At 50.7% G+C, this 13,726-nt stretch overlaps 1 protein-coding gene across 3 annotated transcripts in view; it reads right to left on the minus strand.

Annotated features, from left to right (window-relative positions):
• The window catches only part of RNF123 (ring finger protein 123), a 54,400-nt gene that overhangs the window by 14,850 nt on the left and 25,824 nt on the right, over positions 1–13,726 (minus strand). For all 3 annotated transcript variants that reach the window (XM_064667949.1, XM_064667947.1, XM_064667948.1), the window contains exons 24-33: positions 13,338–13,483; positions 13,143–13,226; positions 12,808–12,915; positions 9,943–10,120; positions 8,862–8,936; positions 8,366–8,453; positions 8,020–8,107; positions 7,806–7,890; positions 603–742; positions 138–326 (exon numbers count right to left, since the gene is read on the minus strand). In XM_064667949.1, the coding sequence (XP_064524019.1) occupies positions 138–326; positions 603–742; positions 7,806–7,890; positions 8,020–8,107; positions 8,366–8,453; positions 8,862–8,936; positions 9,943–10,120; positions 12,808–12,915; positions 13,143–13,226; positions 13,338–13,483 (1,181 nt within the window). The remainder of the gene's footprint in view (positions 1–137; positions 327–602; positions 743–7,805; positions 7,891–8,019; positions 8,108–8,365; positions 8,454–8,861; positions 8,937–9,942; positions 10,121–12,807; positions 12,916–13,142; positions 13,227–13,337; positions 13,484–13,726) is intronic.

Below are 13,726 nucleotides of genomic sequence, written 5' to 3' on the forward strand. Positions count from 1 at the left end.
GGAGCACCACTTGTTCTGCAGCAGCTTTAAGTACTACAGCACTTGTAGCAGGAGCCCCCAAGTAACTGCACATCTGGAGAGAGGGCAGAGGGGCTCCCATGCCCCTCCAGATGCTGCTTCTTCCCACAGGATGATACCTGGGCAAGCCTCCGAAGCAGCAGCTCTGACGACGGGCGGTTCCAGTCGAGGAAGATCTCTGGTGCCAGCGTGACAGTCATTTCCAGCACCCTGAGCAAGCTCACCGACAGGTCAAAGCAGGTGGCACACACCTTCAGCTGCCGGCTGTCCACAAAGTTCCTCTCCAGGCGCTCTGCTGCCTGCTGGATCTGCCAAGCAATGCAGACAGCTCAGACAGGTGCCCCTTCCCAAAAGAATGGCCATGACCCCCATCCCATCCCATCCCATCCCATCCCATCCCATCCCATCCCATCCCATCCCATCCCATCCCATCCCATCCCATCCCATCCCATCCCATCCCATCTCCTGTGCATGCCAGGAACCACTGCACACCCAACCCTGAGAGGTGTGTCTTGAGCCTCACTGCGTGTAGGACATGGCACCCATCGAGTGCTGGACCCCAGAGCCCTGGGTGGCACACCCACCTCCTGAATCATGCCGATGAACTCGGAGAAAGCCCAGTTCAGCTGGTTCAGGACGCTGTTGAGGAAGCTGGGGGCCAGGTCGCGGTCGCTGCGGAGCAGGTCTGCCATGTGCCGCTGCAGCAGGGTGGAGGGACATGGCTCTGAAACCAGACAGTGACAGCTTCAGTGGCCTGTCCTGGAGTGGCTGTGAGTGGGGAGCATGGGCAGGCTGTGAGATCAGTCCTGGGTTTGGGAAATGTTGGCTTGTGCCTTACAGTAAGCAGAGATGGCAGGGCACTGGGAGCCGGTGCAAGGACTGTTCTGAGCAGCGATCTCGCCGATTGGGCCTCCAAGCACTCTTTTGCAATGCCAGCCTGAATTAACCAGGGAAGAGCCCTCCGTGCTCGCTGCTGCCCACATGCACAGGAGCACTGCCCTGCAGCTCAGCACCCCTCCTGCTCAGCTCTGCAGAGGCCCATGGTCAGCTCAGCATTAATTGCTCTTGATACCAGCGTGGCAGCAGCTGCCCGGAGCCAGCACGGCCACCCTGACATCACGTGGCTGTGCCTGTCTGCCTGCATCTGGGTAGCAAGGTACCAAGTGAATCCCACTCCTGAGAGGCTTCTGAATGGAGCTGGGGCTGGCTCTGCCCCTGGCAGGCTCAGGCAGAGCTGCCCATGCTCCCCAGCCAGGTTCAGCCCAAGCACAGACACGTCCCCTTGGTCTCATCTCTGGGCTTTCTCACTACCAAGAGCACAGAGTCAGACCCAGCAGCTGGGAAACACATCAAAGCTGTGTGGGGCACCAACCCCCATGGAAGGGTAGGGAAAGGAAGGGGGCACAAATGGGATAGATGCTTCTCACCAGTAGAAGGACCCACTGTCAGCAAGAGGCTCACAAACATTCAATACTATGAGGGAAGGGTACCACAGTTCAAACCACAGGCTAAAATGCAGGGCTTGGAGAGAGAAACTTGAGCAGATTTACCAGCCATAGGGGAAAACCACAACCTAACTGCATTTTCCCACTACTAGAAGCTATTAGTATGTAAGAGCAGATGCAAACTGGTGCACCAGCACTGCAGTGCCCAGAGGAACAAGCTGTGCTGGGACTGCAGAAGGTCTCTGGGGTTGCAGCCTGCCTGAAGGGCCAGCACGGGCAAAGGAAACACAGGACAACTTCCATCACATCCCTAGGGATCAAAAAGCGAGGCATAACTACAGGGAGATTGCTAGCTGGGATTAGCAAAGCAGAGAGGGATGGCAGGAGATCATCATCTCAAATGGGAACAGAATAAATTATTCTGTGAATGCCCATGAGCAAGTGCAATGAACTTCTGTTGTTATGGAGGCCACGTGCTGAGCCTCACAGTGCATAATCACCCCAGGCAGGCCAGCACCCTGGCTTTGATCCTGCCTAAAAGCTCATTTTTGGGAAGGATTTCATCACAACAAACGTCTTTGATGTCCTGCTCCCACCCACAAGTACTTTCCCAGCCCTTGGACACACGTGGCTCAGGGACTACCAAAGCCAGACACGTCCTTTTTACATATTTAGTGGTCCTCTGGGGATTTCTTTCCCAGTGTCCTCTGAAACTGTGTAAGCCTTTAGCATTGAACACGTCCCAGAGTAACATTCCACAGCTCAGTGTGTGCAGCAGGAGGAATTCAGATTGGAGCTTGACTCCTAGTCGTTTTATTTGTTAACATTTACTCTCTGTAACCTGTTCCTTCTGGTGGGAGAGACAGTGAGATGCTCCTCTCCAGTCAATTCCTCCAGTTAGCCATGATTCCACACCTTTATGATAGTTTTTCCAACAGAAACAGCCCCAGCCAGTACAGTTTCTCATCCAGAAACTGTCACATCTTTGTCCCTTTTGCCATCCCCCCCTGAACCTTGACACCTCTCCCAGGTTTTCTTTGGAGAGGTGGAATCAGAAGCACACACAGCATCCAAACCACAAGCGTGTGGCAGATTTGCACAAAGGCATAATGTGGTTTTGGTTTTGTTCTGTTTTCCTTTCCTCATAATTGCTGGTGTGTAATTTGTTCCTTGGACTGGACATCAAGCTGCTCTTTTCCAAAAGATTACAATAGGTTGCCAGTTCAAGGATGACCCTCAGGAACTTGCTGGTCATGAGGTGCAAGTGAGAAGCCCAGGAGTCAGTGCTGGAGCCCACCTTGTCTTCTCTGTCAGTGATGGCTGAAGGGGCACATCACAGCCTTACTCCACCACTCTACATCTGACCATGCTGATTCCATCCACATTTTCTCTCCCGTGAATTCAGAATTAGAAGGTTTTTCTGTAGAGTTAAGTTTTTTGTGCCTTCTTTTCCCCAGCCTTCTTTCAATGTGTAAAAAATGCTTTTTATTGAAAATGATGACATATTAACCCTCCTCCAGCCTTTAAGTATCAAAGCAGTCCTAGGCAAGGATCAACACTCCCTGTGGAGGAGCTGTGTGTGTTGTCCTGCTGGTCTGTTGCCAAAGCCTCTTTTACCAACACTTCAAGTCAGGACAGATCTCAACATGGATTGCCTAGCCAAAGTTTACCTCATTTACAGGCAGCTTTGGCTTTTTGAAGGATGCTCTTACACTTGTAACAACTTGCTTTATCCTGATTTCTAGCCAATGACTACTTCCTCGTGGTCTTTTTTCCATGATTGGTGTGAGTTTGCTACAAATCTCCAGTTCTTAAATGCTTTCCCTGCTGCTGCCAAAGACTGTGCTAGACTGTAAGAGCATTAAAAACCAGTGCCTTTTGTCAAACTTCTCCACAGTTAAGTAGGTTTATTTAAGGTTTTAAGCTAACACAAGAAACTTTCTTTCTTGTGTTACTTTCTTGGCTTTTGTTGCTCCTAAGAGGATTCTGAATCTAAAGATGCTGTGATCACTGTTACTCTTTGAAAACAACATAAAAAACAAGCCCTGGAACAGCAAGAGCAGCTTCATCCCTTGCATGAGTTTCCAGATGAGGTTCTCCACAGGGCAGTCATGAGTGGTATCCAAAAATCTAGTCCTAGTGTTGTGTTCCTTTTCTTTCACTGAGGCATTCCCACCCACCTCAGGTACCACTGCCCTCCTGGGCAATGACACATCCCTTACATGTGCCACTGCAGACAGGGATGTCATTCCACAGGGAGTCTTTGGATACTCACTGATGGGGTGATCTCGATCCTGGCAATAGTCTTTAGTGCTTCTGAAATTTGTACCTCCCTAATACAAAAGCCACTCAGTCTTGGCTTAGCCTTCATTATGACAGATAAACATCAGTCATTGGAACAGAAATCAGTGGTTTTCCAAGGCCAGAAATTTTGACCTCAATACATTTAATGTGGGCAACAGAGCGTGGAACCCAGCGGTTACAGATACATCCGATGTTTCCACAACAGAAACTTCCCTGCAAAAATATAAATTAAATAGAGGAGATAGAGGTGGGGGAAACAGTGAATAAAAAAAAACAGAGTTCTTTAAGAGGATTATTAGGGAGCTAGAATGCCCCAGTGCTCCAGCTAGCACTTGGGTTAAAAGGCATGAGTTAAAATGTAAAAGGTAAAGTGAATGTAATAAAACATAGCCAGTGGTAGATGAAATCAAGGAGAAAGGGGGGTAATAGAAGGAGAAGACATAAAAAACATCCTCAACTAACCATGCTAAATGCAAAGTTTCTTCAGCTACAAGGAAAAAATCTAGGCAGAAAGTCTAACAGTAGCAGAGGCTCGTTATTAGAGAGAGTTAAAAATTAATAAAGCAGACAAAGTGGAAGCCTTCAATAAGTGCTCCTACTAGATAATGGTAAAGAAGCAGGGTCATGTACTTTCATCACAGGAAGGTAATTATGTGCTTTATAGTTTGCTAATGAGCCAGCAAGACTTATAACAGGGCTAATTGTGAGACTTCTGGGTCAGCAGCCTGAGGGATCTCTGGACACTGCAGCATTTACAGTAGAGCTGGGAGCACAGAGGGGGAAAGCCCCAAATTGACCAGATTCAGAAACCAAGCAGCTCCACCCAATGCTAATCTGGGATTTTGAAAGGGCCCAGATGCATTACAACCACGTCACTGTGCCCATGCAGAGATGCATTTAGAGGAGCAAAGGGAAGGCTGCGGGGGCGAGGCAGAAGGAAAGCGGGCAGCATTCAGGGGATGAGATATCAATAAGGTGGAGTGCCAGGCATCAGGACAGCCCAGGGCACAGCTGGGATCCGTGTGTGCCTCCAGCTAATGCAAGTTTTGGCTCTGTGACCAGCAGAGCAGGGAGGGGTTCCCGCCAGCATGACACAGGCACCTCTGGGATGATAAAAACATGGGAAGGGTGAACAACTGTGGGGCTCACAGAAAAGCAAAACCTCTTCCTGGATAAGGCACAGAGGCTGTATGTTTTTCACCACTGAAAAGGACTAAGAAGTGAGTTTAGCCTGATACACAAGCACTTCTGAAGACTAGAATGTTGTAATGCAGTTTAAGCCAGCAGAAAAAGGCAGAGCAGCAGCAGTGGGAGACAGAAGGTGAGGTTAGGTAAGGGGGAATGGTTTCAAACTGAAAGAGAGCAGGTGTGGATTAGATATCAGAAAAAAATTCTTTCCTGTGAGGGTGGTCAGGCATTGGCACAGGTTGCCCAGAGACGTTGTGGATGCCCCATCCCTGAAAACGTCTAAGGCCAGGCTGGATGGAGCTCTGAGCAACCTGCTCTAGTGGAAGGTGTACCTCCCTACAGCAGGGGGGTTGGAATTAGATCTTTAAGGTCCTTTCCAACCCAACTCATTCTATGATTTCATGATCCCCATCAGGAATCATAAGTGATAGATTTATTTCCGAGGGGGAGAAGCCACCACCAGAAGGGCTTGGACAGTTTAAATACTACCAGCTGATACTTTTGGTGTTGTCAGATAAAGGCAGGATCTCTTCCTGAAAGACCTCTTTAGCTTAGGCAATTTGCTGGACTCGGGAAGGGGATGTGGGTGAATTGTCTGGCCCCTGTTGCACAACATCCCAGCTAAATGATCTCACAGTCCCATCCACATTCCCTCCATGGCTTGATGGGTGCGTGGGCAGAAGGCCTGGGGCAGAGGAGCCCTGTGATGCAACCTGAAGCCACCCTGCAGCTCCTGCTTTTACAAGCCAGGCTGCCCCTGGTGTGCATGTGGGAGCAGCACCCAGCCTTGTCCAAAGGCCATGATGAAACCAAAACAAGTCCCTGCAGCAGCTGCCAAACAGAACTGCCCCAGCTCTGAGCACAGCCCTGTCTGCTCTCAGGAGCCAAACTGGAGGCATGAGAGCTCTTCAGTGCCAGCAGGGCTAAGGAAGAACTCTGGGAGCAAGCAGGGACAGCCTTTCTGAGCCTCTCCCCCTCGCTGGTTAACCCAGGCAGCCACCCATTGCTCACCATCAGTGAGCACGGGCTAAAGGCAGCAGAGGAGACCAGGTCTGTGCTCTGTGTTTCATGGATATTGTGAGACAGCACTAGCAAACCCTCCCCACCTGTGCAGTCCTCCAAGGAAGCATTCCCAGAGCAGGACAAGGCTGGAGCACCAAAGAACAGGCCTTTGCCCAAGCTCCCTTCAGACTGGCCTGCAGAAGCAGACCCAGATAAACAGGGATTTCCTTCAGCTCAGCAGTTTGTCCTGTTGTCCCCTGCCAATGCTCAAATTGCAACGAGATGAAGATGATGGGTGGGAAGGCGGGGGGGTCGTCTTCTCCTCCTTCCCTGGGCAGCATCTCAAGGACACCTCTGAGTCCCCTGTCCCTCTTCAATTAAATCAGCATTCATTATTGATTTGGTTGAGCCTTAAAATAGCAATCCCAAGAGCAAGTCCCTAGTAGCCAGCACAGCCCACTCCGGGCTCAGACTCTGTGGAGCCACACAACACATGGAACGAGGCCTCCACAGCTGAGGAACTCTGCTCCTGCCCCAGAGCTCCCCAGGATGGGGGGATCTTGGTCACCACCCCAGAGGACTGGAGGCAGCCATTCAAGGTCTTGGCTGTGCAGTAGGAGTGTGAGAGGACAGCCACGAGGTCTCTCCTGCATGTGTACCAGGGCTTCTCCATCATCCTCCAAGGAAGAGAGGAACCCAAGGCTGGCACAGCCTGTGGAAGGCTCTGACACTTCAGGTAACCCTGACAAAACAGGTTTGAGAGCAGGTCCATGAAGCAGCCTCAGAGATTGCTACATGGGCACCAGCCCACCTGGCTTCTCCCATGGAACTGAGGAAAACAATCATGTGTGAAGCTCTCTGCCCGCAACGAAGGGTCTCTCTAGACAGAAGAGGGGAAGCAGGGAGCTCTCTAAAGCTACTTCACCAGACAAGAGAGGGTCACACAACAAACTTACTCTGGAAACTAGCAACAGAGAGATCTCCTGGGCACCACGGGCAGGAGAGAGAAAAGAGAACAAGAGTGCTGTTAAAACAGAGACAGACAGCTCACCAGGTGGGGTTCAGCACACACCTCCATGTGCTGCATTCCCATGGCAAGCTGCAGCACCCTCTGTCCCCCATCCCCATCCAGCTCTCCAGCAGCAAGGTCTGGCACAAAGCCTTTTCCAGAGGGGGGGTTAAAGAATGTATTCAGACAGGTCCAGACCCTGCAAGGGTGAAGCTGGGGACGTGTGGACATGTTCTTCAGCTCAGGAAAGGTCCTTTCTCCTCCCCACATCTTTTTCAGCCACAACGGAGCTGAGGAACCCCTCAGTTCAGTGACAGTGCTGAGAACCAAAATGAAGTGCCAAAGGCAGGACAGGCTCTGCCAGGCTCTGAGAGGTGCCTGTTTAAAACACTCCCTGCTTGCAAATTTGTCCAGTGCCCTGCCTCCCTGGGCACCTGCTCCCTCTCACAGGGTATCTGTTGCTTGGCAAACATGAAAACTCTTCCCCACAGCACCTGCTCACTGTGGACATCACAGAGCCTTCTCCCAGGCTTACATTTTGGGGTAAAACTCTGGTAAGGATGCAGCCCTGGGCTTCTCTCCTCTCCCTTGAAGGACAGAACCCCTCCTTGTGATGGGTCCAACTCACCATCCAGCATGCAAGAGTCACCAGCCAGTGCAGAGAGGTTGGGGATGGCCAGGCTGCAAAGACTGGGTCTGATATTTGGCCAGGAGCACTTTACTTCAGCAGCCATCTCACCAGCTGGCCTGGCCCATAGTAGAGACAGCTGCTAGGGAAGAGGCTGGTCCTCCCTCACCACCCATCACAGCCCGGAGTGCCCATCCCCTGCCCCACTCACTCTGCAGGCTGGGCAGACTGGCATCCTCAGGCTTGGTTTTCAGCAGGTGCGGGAGCCGTGTGTATCTGTACCCAAAGCCACAGCCCTGGCAAAAGAGATAAGGAAAGATCTTAGAGGCTCAAAACCAGTTGTGGTTTGCTGCTACTCTAAAGTGAAATGCTCAGTGTCCCACGAGCCCCAGATGCTGGGAGGGGCTGGGATGCAGGATGCTCACCCGCCACAGCCTGACGAGGATCCAGTTGGTCTGTGCCCAGGGTCGCTGCTCGTAGGGAGCCAGGAGGTTCTTCATCATGGAGATCCGCCTGCCAGACAAGGACACAGGTCAGCCCACGGGGTTTGGGAACAGGGGATTAAACAGGACACACAGTAGGACCCACAGAGCTGGGGCAGAGCAAAGCCACAGGTATAAGGGTGACAGAAGGCTCCTAAATCAACTCCAGCACTGTGCTGCAGCTCCTGGACCCTCAGTGGTGCTTGGCAGCCCACTTACTCTCTCATCCAGCCCTGCCACCACCCCAGCCCTGCCCCAGCTCCCCAGGAACAGGCAGGGCAGCACTTACTGCTCTTCTGGGATCCTCTCTACAGCACGCAGCGAGTGGGGGTAGCAGACGTAGCTGGCCAACGCCTGCATCAGGGAGTCCCGGATGTCTGAGGAGGAATGAGAAGGGACTAGGCCAGGCACCCAAGGACACACAGGGAGCACCTGAGTGCCAGGGGCTGGGAGGGACTGACCCTCACGTGGAGAGGCACACTGTCCCAGCTGACATGGAGAGCATGCTTATGCTCTGACAGCTAAGGAATAACCCCAGACTGGACATGCAAGTAGCTGGGACATGAGTCCTGCTTTCCAAAGCGTATCCCAGGTCATGTATCTAACCCTGGACTAAGAAGGACACACCAGACAAGGGCAGTGCCCAGCCTCTCTTTGTATGTGGAGGCATAAAGCACTCAACAGATTCAGGAGACAGATCCCAACAGAAGTCTGGTGAGCCACTGGCAGTGGGACTGGCCAGACCTGTGGCATCATCACCCCAAAGCAGAGGAGTGCAGCTTTACCTGTGCCCACAATCCTCGAGTCAGCAAAATGCTTGGCCAGGATGGCAGCAAGGCGCATCAGGGTCTCGTCATAGCCTGCAAGAGAAGGAGGGAGCAGGGGTCACACCAACGGCCTGATGGGAAGCCCTGTGGTCCCAGCACTCCTGTGGACATGGTACAGGCCACGGAATTCATCCCTGTAACAGCTAGCTGCAGCTTTGTTGTGTGTCTAGTTGTCAAAACAGACAGCTGGGAAGACACATTCATCTCCAGGAGAGCCTCTCACCTCAGTCTGCAGAGTCTGAAACAGTTACTCAGAGAAACATAAAACCATGCAATCGAGTCAGATGGCAAGGGAGAGGTGCCTGGTGCAGAAGAGGCTGAGTAACACAAAGAAGATCTTTGAAGACAAGCCATGTCCAGCCTGCAGGCCCTAAGAAATCTGCTACTGCTTAATTCTGCTGCTGCCTGCACAGCAGGCACAGCCCCCACTTAAAGGATGTGAACACTTCAGCTACGTCTCGTTGGTGGGAACAGAAGCTTTTCTTACCTTCGTGGGCTCTGGAAAGCACAGAACTATTTGCTAAGAGCTCAGCAGGGTCACTTAGCCAGGAAAGCACAGAACGTACCCAGAGGAAATCCACCTAAACACAGACTCCTGGCACCATGTGGGTGGTCATCTCCATAGGAACTTACCCAAATCCCAGGGGAATTTGAAAGCAGTCCCAATTTCTGCACTCATGGCACATCTCCTCCCACCCAGAAAGCAATGGCACGCACTGCTGAGGCGCTCACATCTTAGAGCATCCCAGCCCATTCCTGATACTCCTTTGGGAACACAATCCATAGCTGCCAGCAATTTACACTATAGCCAACCCTGTGAGAGCTTTGGGCAAGGCATGGGCTCCCTGTCTGAGTACAGTGACCAGAGGGTACCCGCTCAGAAAGCAGCCTCAGCACCTGCCCAGCACACACAATGTACTGGTGCAGCACGTCACAACCAGGAAAGGACACAGAAGGGCTGATGCCCAACTACTGCTACTTCTCCATAAGGATGTGACTTTATCAGGACAGAATTAGCAAGGCCTCCCCATGCCCTCACCTGGAAGTTCCTCCATGCTGTTTACAGGGCTGAAGTAGTTCTTGAGTGCACTGTAGCTGTTCATAGCCACGCTGAGGTAGAATTCTGGCATGAAAGCGAAGAGCGAGCCTGTCCTGTCACCGTGCTCGATGGTGCGGATGCACACCCGCAGCAGCCAATAGATATCCTGCATCTTCTCCTGGCCAGGAAGAACACAACAATCCCCAGTGAGTTTTGTCCAGCTCCTCCTTGGAGAAACAACCATCAGCACCACACTTAGACCTCAGAAATATCTCCGTATCGGAGGTGTTCCTCAGACCGCTGCTCTGAGTTCAGTAACCTGATCTGTGCATTTAGGCTTTTCACAGAGCCACAGAACCTTCAGGTGGAAGGAACAATCTAAGATCTCAACCTCGAGCTCAGAGCATGGCTCTCATCAATGTGATGGCTTTGTCTCACCCAGCATCCTTGCCAGTGTGTATCCAACCACACAAGCCTGGTGGCAATAAAAGGAAGTGAGTTTTGATTCCAAGGACGCTGCTGAAAGAAAGCAGACACTAGCAAACCCAGCAGAAATCTGCTGGAAAGGAAGTTGATCCATTGTAGGGATTAAGTGGGAACAGGCTGAAAGCTCACACCAACTCAGATCTTTGTAATAGGCAGCCACAGCCTTTCAGGTTCTGTGCCAGCCATTCAAACAGATTTACTGTCCTGAGGAGCCTCTTGTTTCTCTAAATAAAACTCTGGGGGTCCTAAATTAAAACCAGGAAATTTAAGGGCATCTACATAACTCGAAACTATAAAAATGAGTGCCAACAAAGCCATAAAAAGAGGAAATATTATTTCATATCCTGCAATGCCAAGAAATAGCATAAGCAATAACTACTTGCATAAAAATAGATGGAGAAGGGTTACACTTCTAATTAAAGAAAAAAGTAAAATTAGAGGTGCAGATAAGGGATTTTGTTTGCTTAGTGGCTTTTCTAAAGTATGTTGTTACCACCTTTGGGAGACTTTCATGGGTTTTTATTCTGTAAATTAGACTGAACTAGTGCAAATCATCTAAAATGATTAAAAGACATTTTTATCTTGACACCAACACACATCTCAGCCAAACTGCTGCTTTCAGGATAAAAAGCAACTGTGCAGACAACATTAAGGTAAAAGAAATGCTGCATTTGGTTTTATTAAGACTTGACAACCTCAAAACATCATTTCAGGTATTGCCAAGCTTGAAGAAAGCCTACACCAAGAGGATACAAAGATGTGATTACCCACAGTGTGATGGATAAATACAGTGTTGTAATAAAATAAGCTGGAATTCCCACAGGGATGTTTTGAAGGCAGGATTATGTGCTTTAAAACGAAGAGTGTTTTTAAGCTGTAGCCTTCCCTTTTGTCTAACCTTGAATCCCTCAGCTCAGAATAAACCAGTGACTAATTCCCCTGAGGAAGGAGCAGCCTCTGCTGTGCTGTGACACAGCACAGAGTAGGACTTCACCTCTAGACAGAGCCAGGCTCTTTCTCTCCATCAGCAACAGCAATGCCTGCAACACTCACACAGATGTGATCCTCCAGTGCACACAATTCCCAGGGACACAGGAGCCACTGGATGGATGGATTCATTGAGAAAGAGCAGGATGGCTGTGAGATGGAGCCCTGAAGGCACAGGCTCCTGGCTGCAGCTACATTTGGCTCCACAGCAATCTCACTGGGCTCTCAGGGCACATTCCACACCCTGAGCCAGCTCCTGAGCTGCTCTCCCTGTGGACCATGCAGACCAGAACAGCAGTGCAAGCAGGGAAGGCTGTAACCTTTGCTCCCAGATGCTGCTGATTCATCCAGAAAGGTGACACTGCACTCCTGATGGATGGCAGCACCTGCCTTTAGTACGACAATGGATTATCCAGAGACATGAAGTGTTTCTGCAAGGGCCATCACAGCCATACCTGCAGTGCACCCTGGTGATGCCCCTCAGCCTTTCCAGAGTAGTCTGGGAAGAAAGGATTCTTTTCTGGCAAGCATGGGCTATGCTATTGCATCTGGAGATCTTCTCCCTCCAGTATTGTGCCTTGCATTCCTTCTCAGGAGTAAAGGAGAGGACAAGCAAAGAGCTCATGAGCCAGGATCAGCCACTATAGCTCTGCCAGATGCATTCATGAGAACTATTCTTCCTCTCCCTGTTTACATCCTGGGACACATGCAGAGACCCTGCTGCCTCTGCATGTTCGAGGCAACTAGTCTTCTTCCCCAGGTACAAAAAAAGCTACAGAGATGGGGCGAGGCAATGTGCAGGGGAAGACAGAAAAAGATCAGCAAAACTGCTCACGAGAAAACAGACCAGAGATTTTATCCTGGAAAATGGTGAATTCAGAGAAAAAGGGACAACCTGTGCAAATAGTCATTGCATTACTAAATGCAGAACACACTCTCTATGTGGAAACAAAGTGAGGAAGAGGAGAACACCTCAACAAAAATCCCTCAGCTTGGATCCTGCAGATTTCAGGAAGAACAGCAGCAGTGAGATCCTCTTGTGATGCACAGCACAGCTCAGTGAAGTGGTCCACAGCAGCCTCTATCCTCTGACATGTCCTGAGAACTGAATCTGCTTTCGACCTGTACTCTTCTGTCTGCAGAGCAGATGCCACAAGTGAAAGCCCAGAGCACCATGCCCAGCTCAGATCAGACTGGGCTGTGCCCTAACAAACACTACAGGACCAAGGCTGGGACAGGAGTCTCCAATGCACAAGAACGGACAATAAGCCCCAAAGACCATCACCACTGCTTCAACACCAGGGAAAACAACACTTGTGGCACGTGAGCCAAGCAGCACTGATGCTCACTCACTGGTCTCCTCTGAGCTGCTGGAATTACACTCCTGCTCACCTTTGAATAGATGGTGACATTTATCCAGGCGAGGCGCCGGCTCAGGTGATTGAGCTTCTCAGAGAAGACCTTTTGGCTCTTCAGTAGTTCCTCATGGATGTCTCTCCTCTGAAAAGAGTGCAGAGATGTGAGGGCAGATGTCACTGCCATTTACAGCATCCTTTTTCAGGGCTGGACAAACAATGCAAAAGCAAATACCACCTTGGGGCTACCTAGGAAGCATTGGCAGGAGGGAAAGGGGACAGTAGCTTTTCTGTGGATGCTTTTTATAGCACTGATTCCCACTCCCTCCACAGAAAGGGAGGGAGTGGAAGTGGGAGTCCAGAAACACTTACTCTCTTTGGGCAGCGGCTGATTTTTTCCTCTGTGTCTTTCAGTGCCATGGCATATTCATTCACATCATCTGACACACCAACCATCTGTTGGGAGAAGGGAAGGGCATATACAGTCACTAAATAAGCAGGAAACAGAGTCAGTGTAGAAGCCTGGATGTTGGGGAAATGGATTCCTACACAGCACGTGCTGTTTACCTTCCCAAGCTGCTGGTGCACACTGAGGTTGTACATCATCACTATCCCATCCAGGACTTCCAGAAGGGAGTTCTCAGTGATGGGCTGGTCTGGCTCCTCTGGGGGTCTGCCCAGTAAGAGACCCTCGTTTCCATGGGTGCCTTCAACTGCAATGCATCCCCAAGACAGGAAAGAAGTTCTCAGCACAGCATTTTGGCACCTCAGCTTCTGCCCTCACCTCTCTGAAGCCAAAGCCCCGCTGTGTCTCTGTGCCCCTTCCCAGCCCACGTGAGTCACTAGATACACTAACACACCATTCCCATCTTGCTGCCTGCATCAGGTTGACCCATAAGATCTGTTCAGACAGACCCAGGCCACGTAAGTTCAACTTCCTCAAGCCCTGTATATGC

The sequence above is a fragment of the Pseudopipra pipra genome, chromosome 11 (assembly GCF_036250125.1).
Source record: "Pseudopipra pipra isolate bDixPip1 chromosome 11, bDixPip1.hap1, whole genome shotgun sequence".
Taxonomy (NCBI): Eukaryota; Metazoa; Chordata; class Aves; order Passeriformes; family Pipridae; genus Pseudopipra; species Pseudopipra pipra.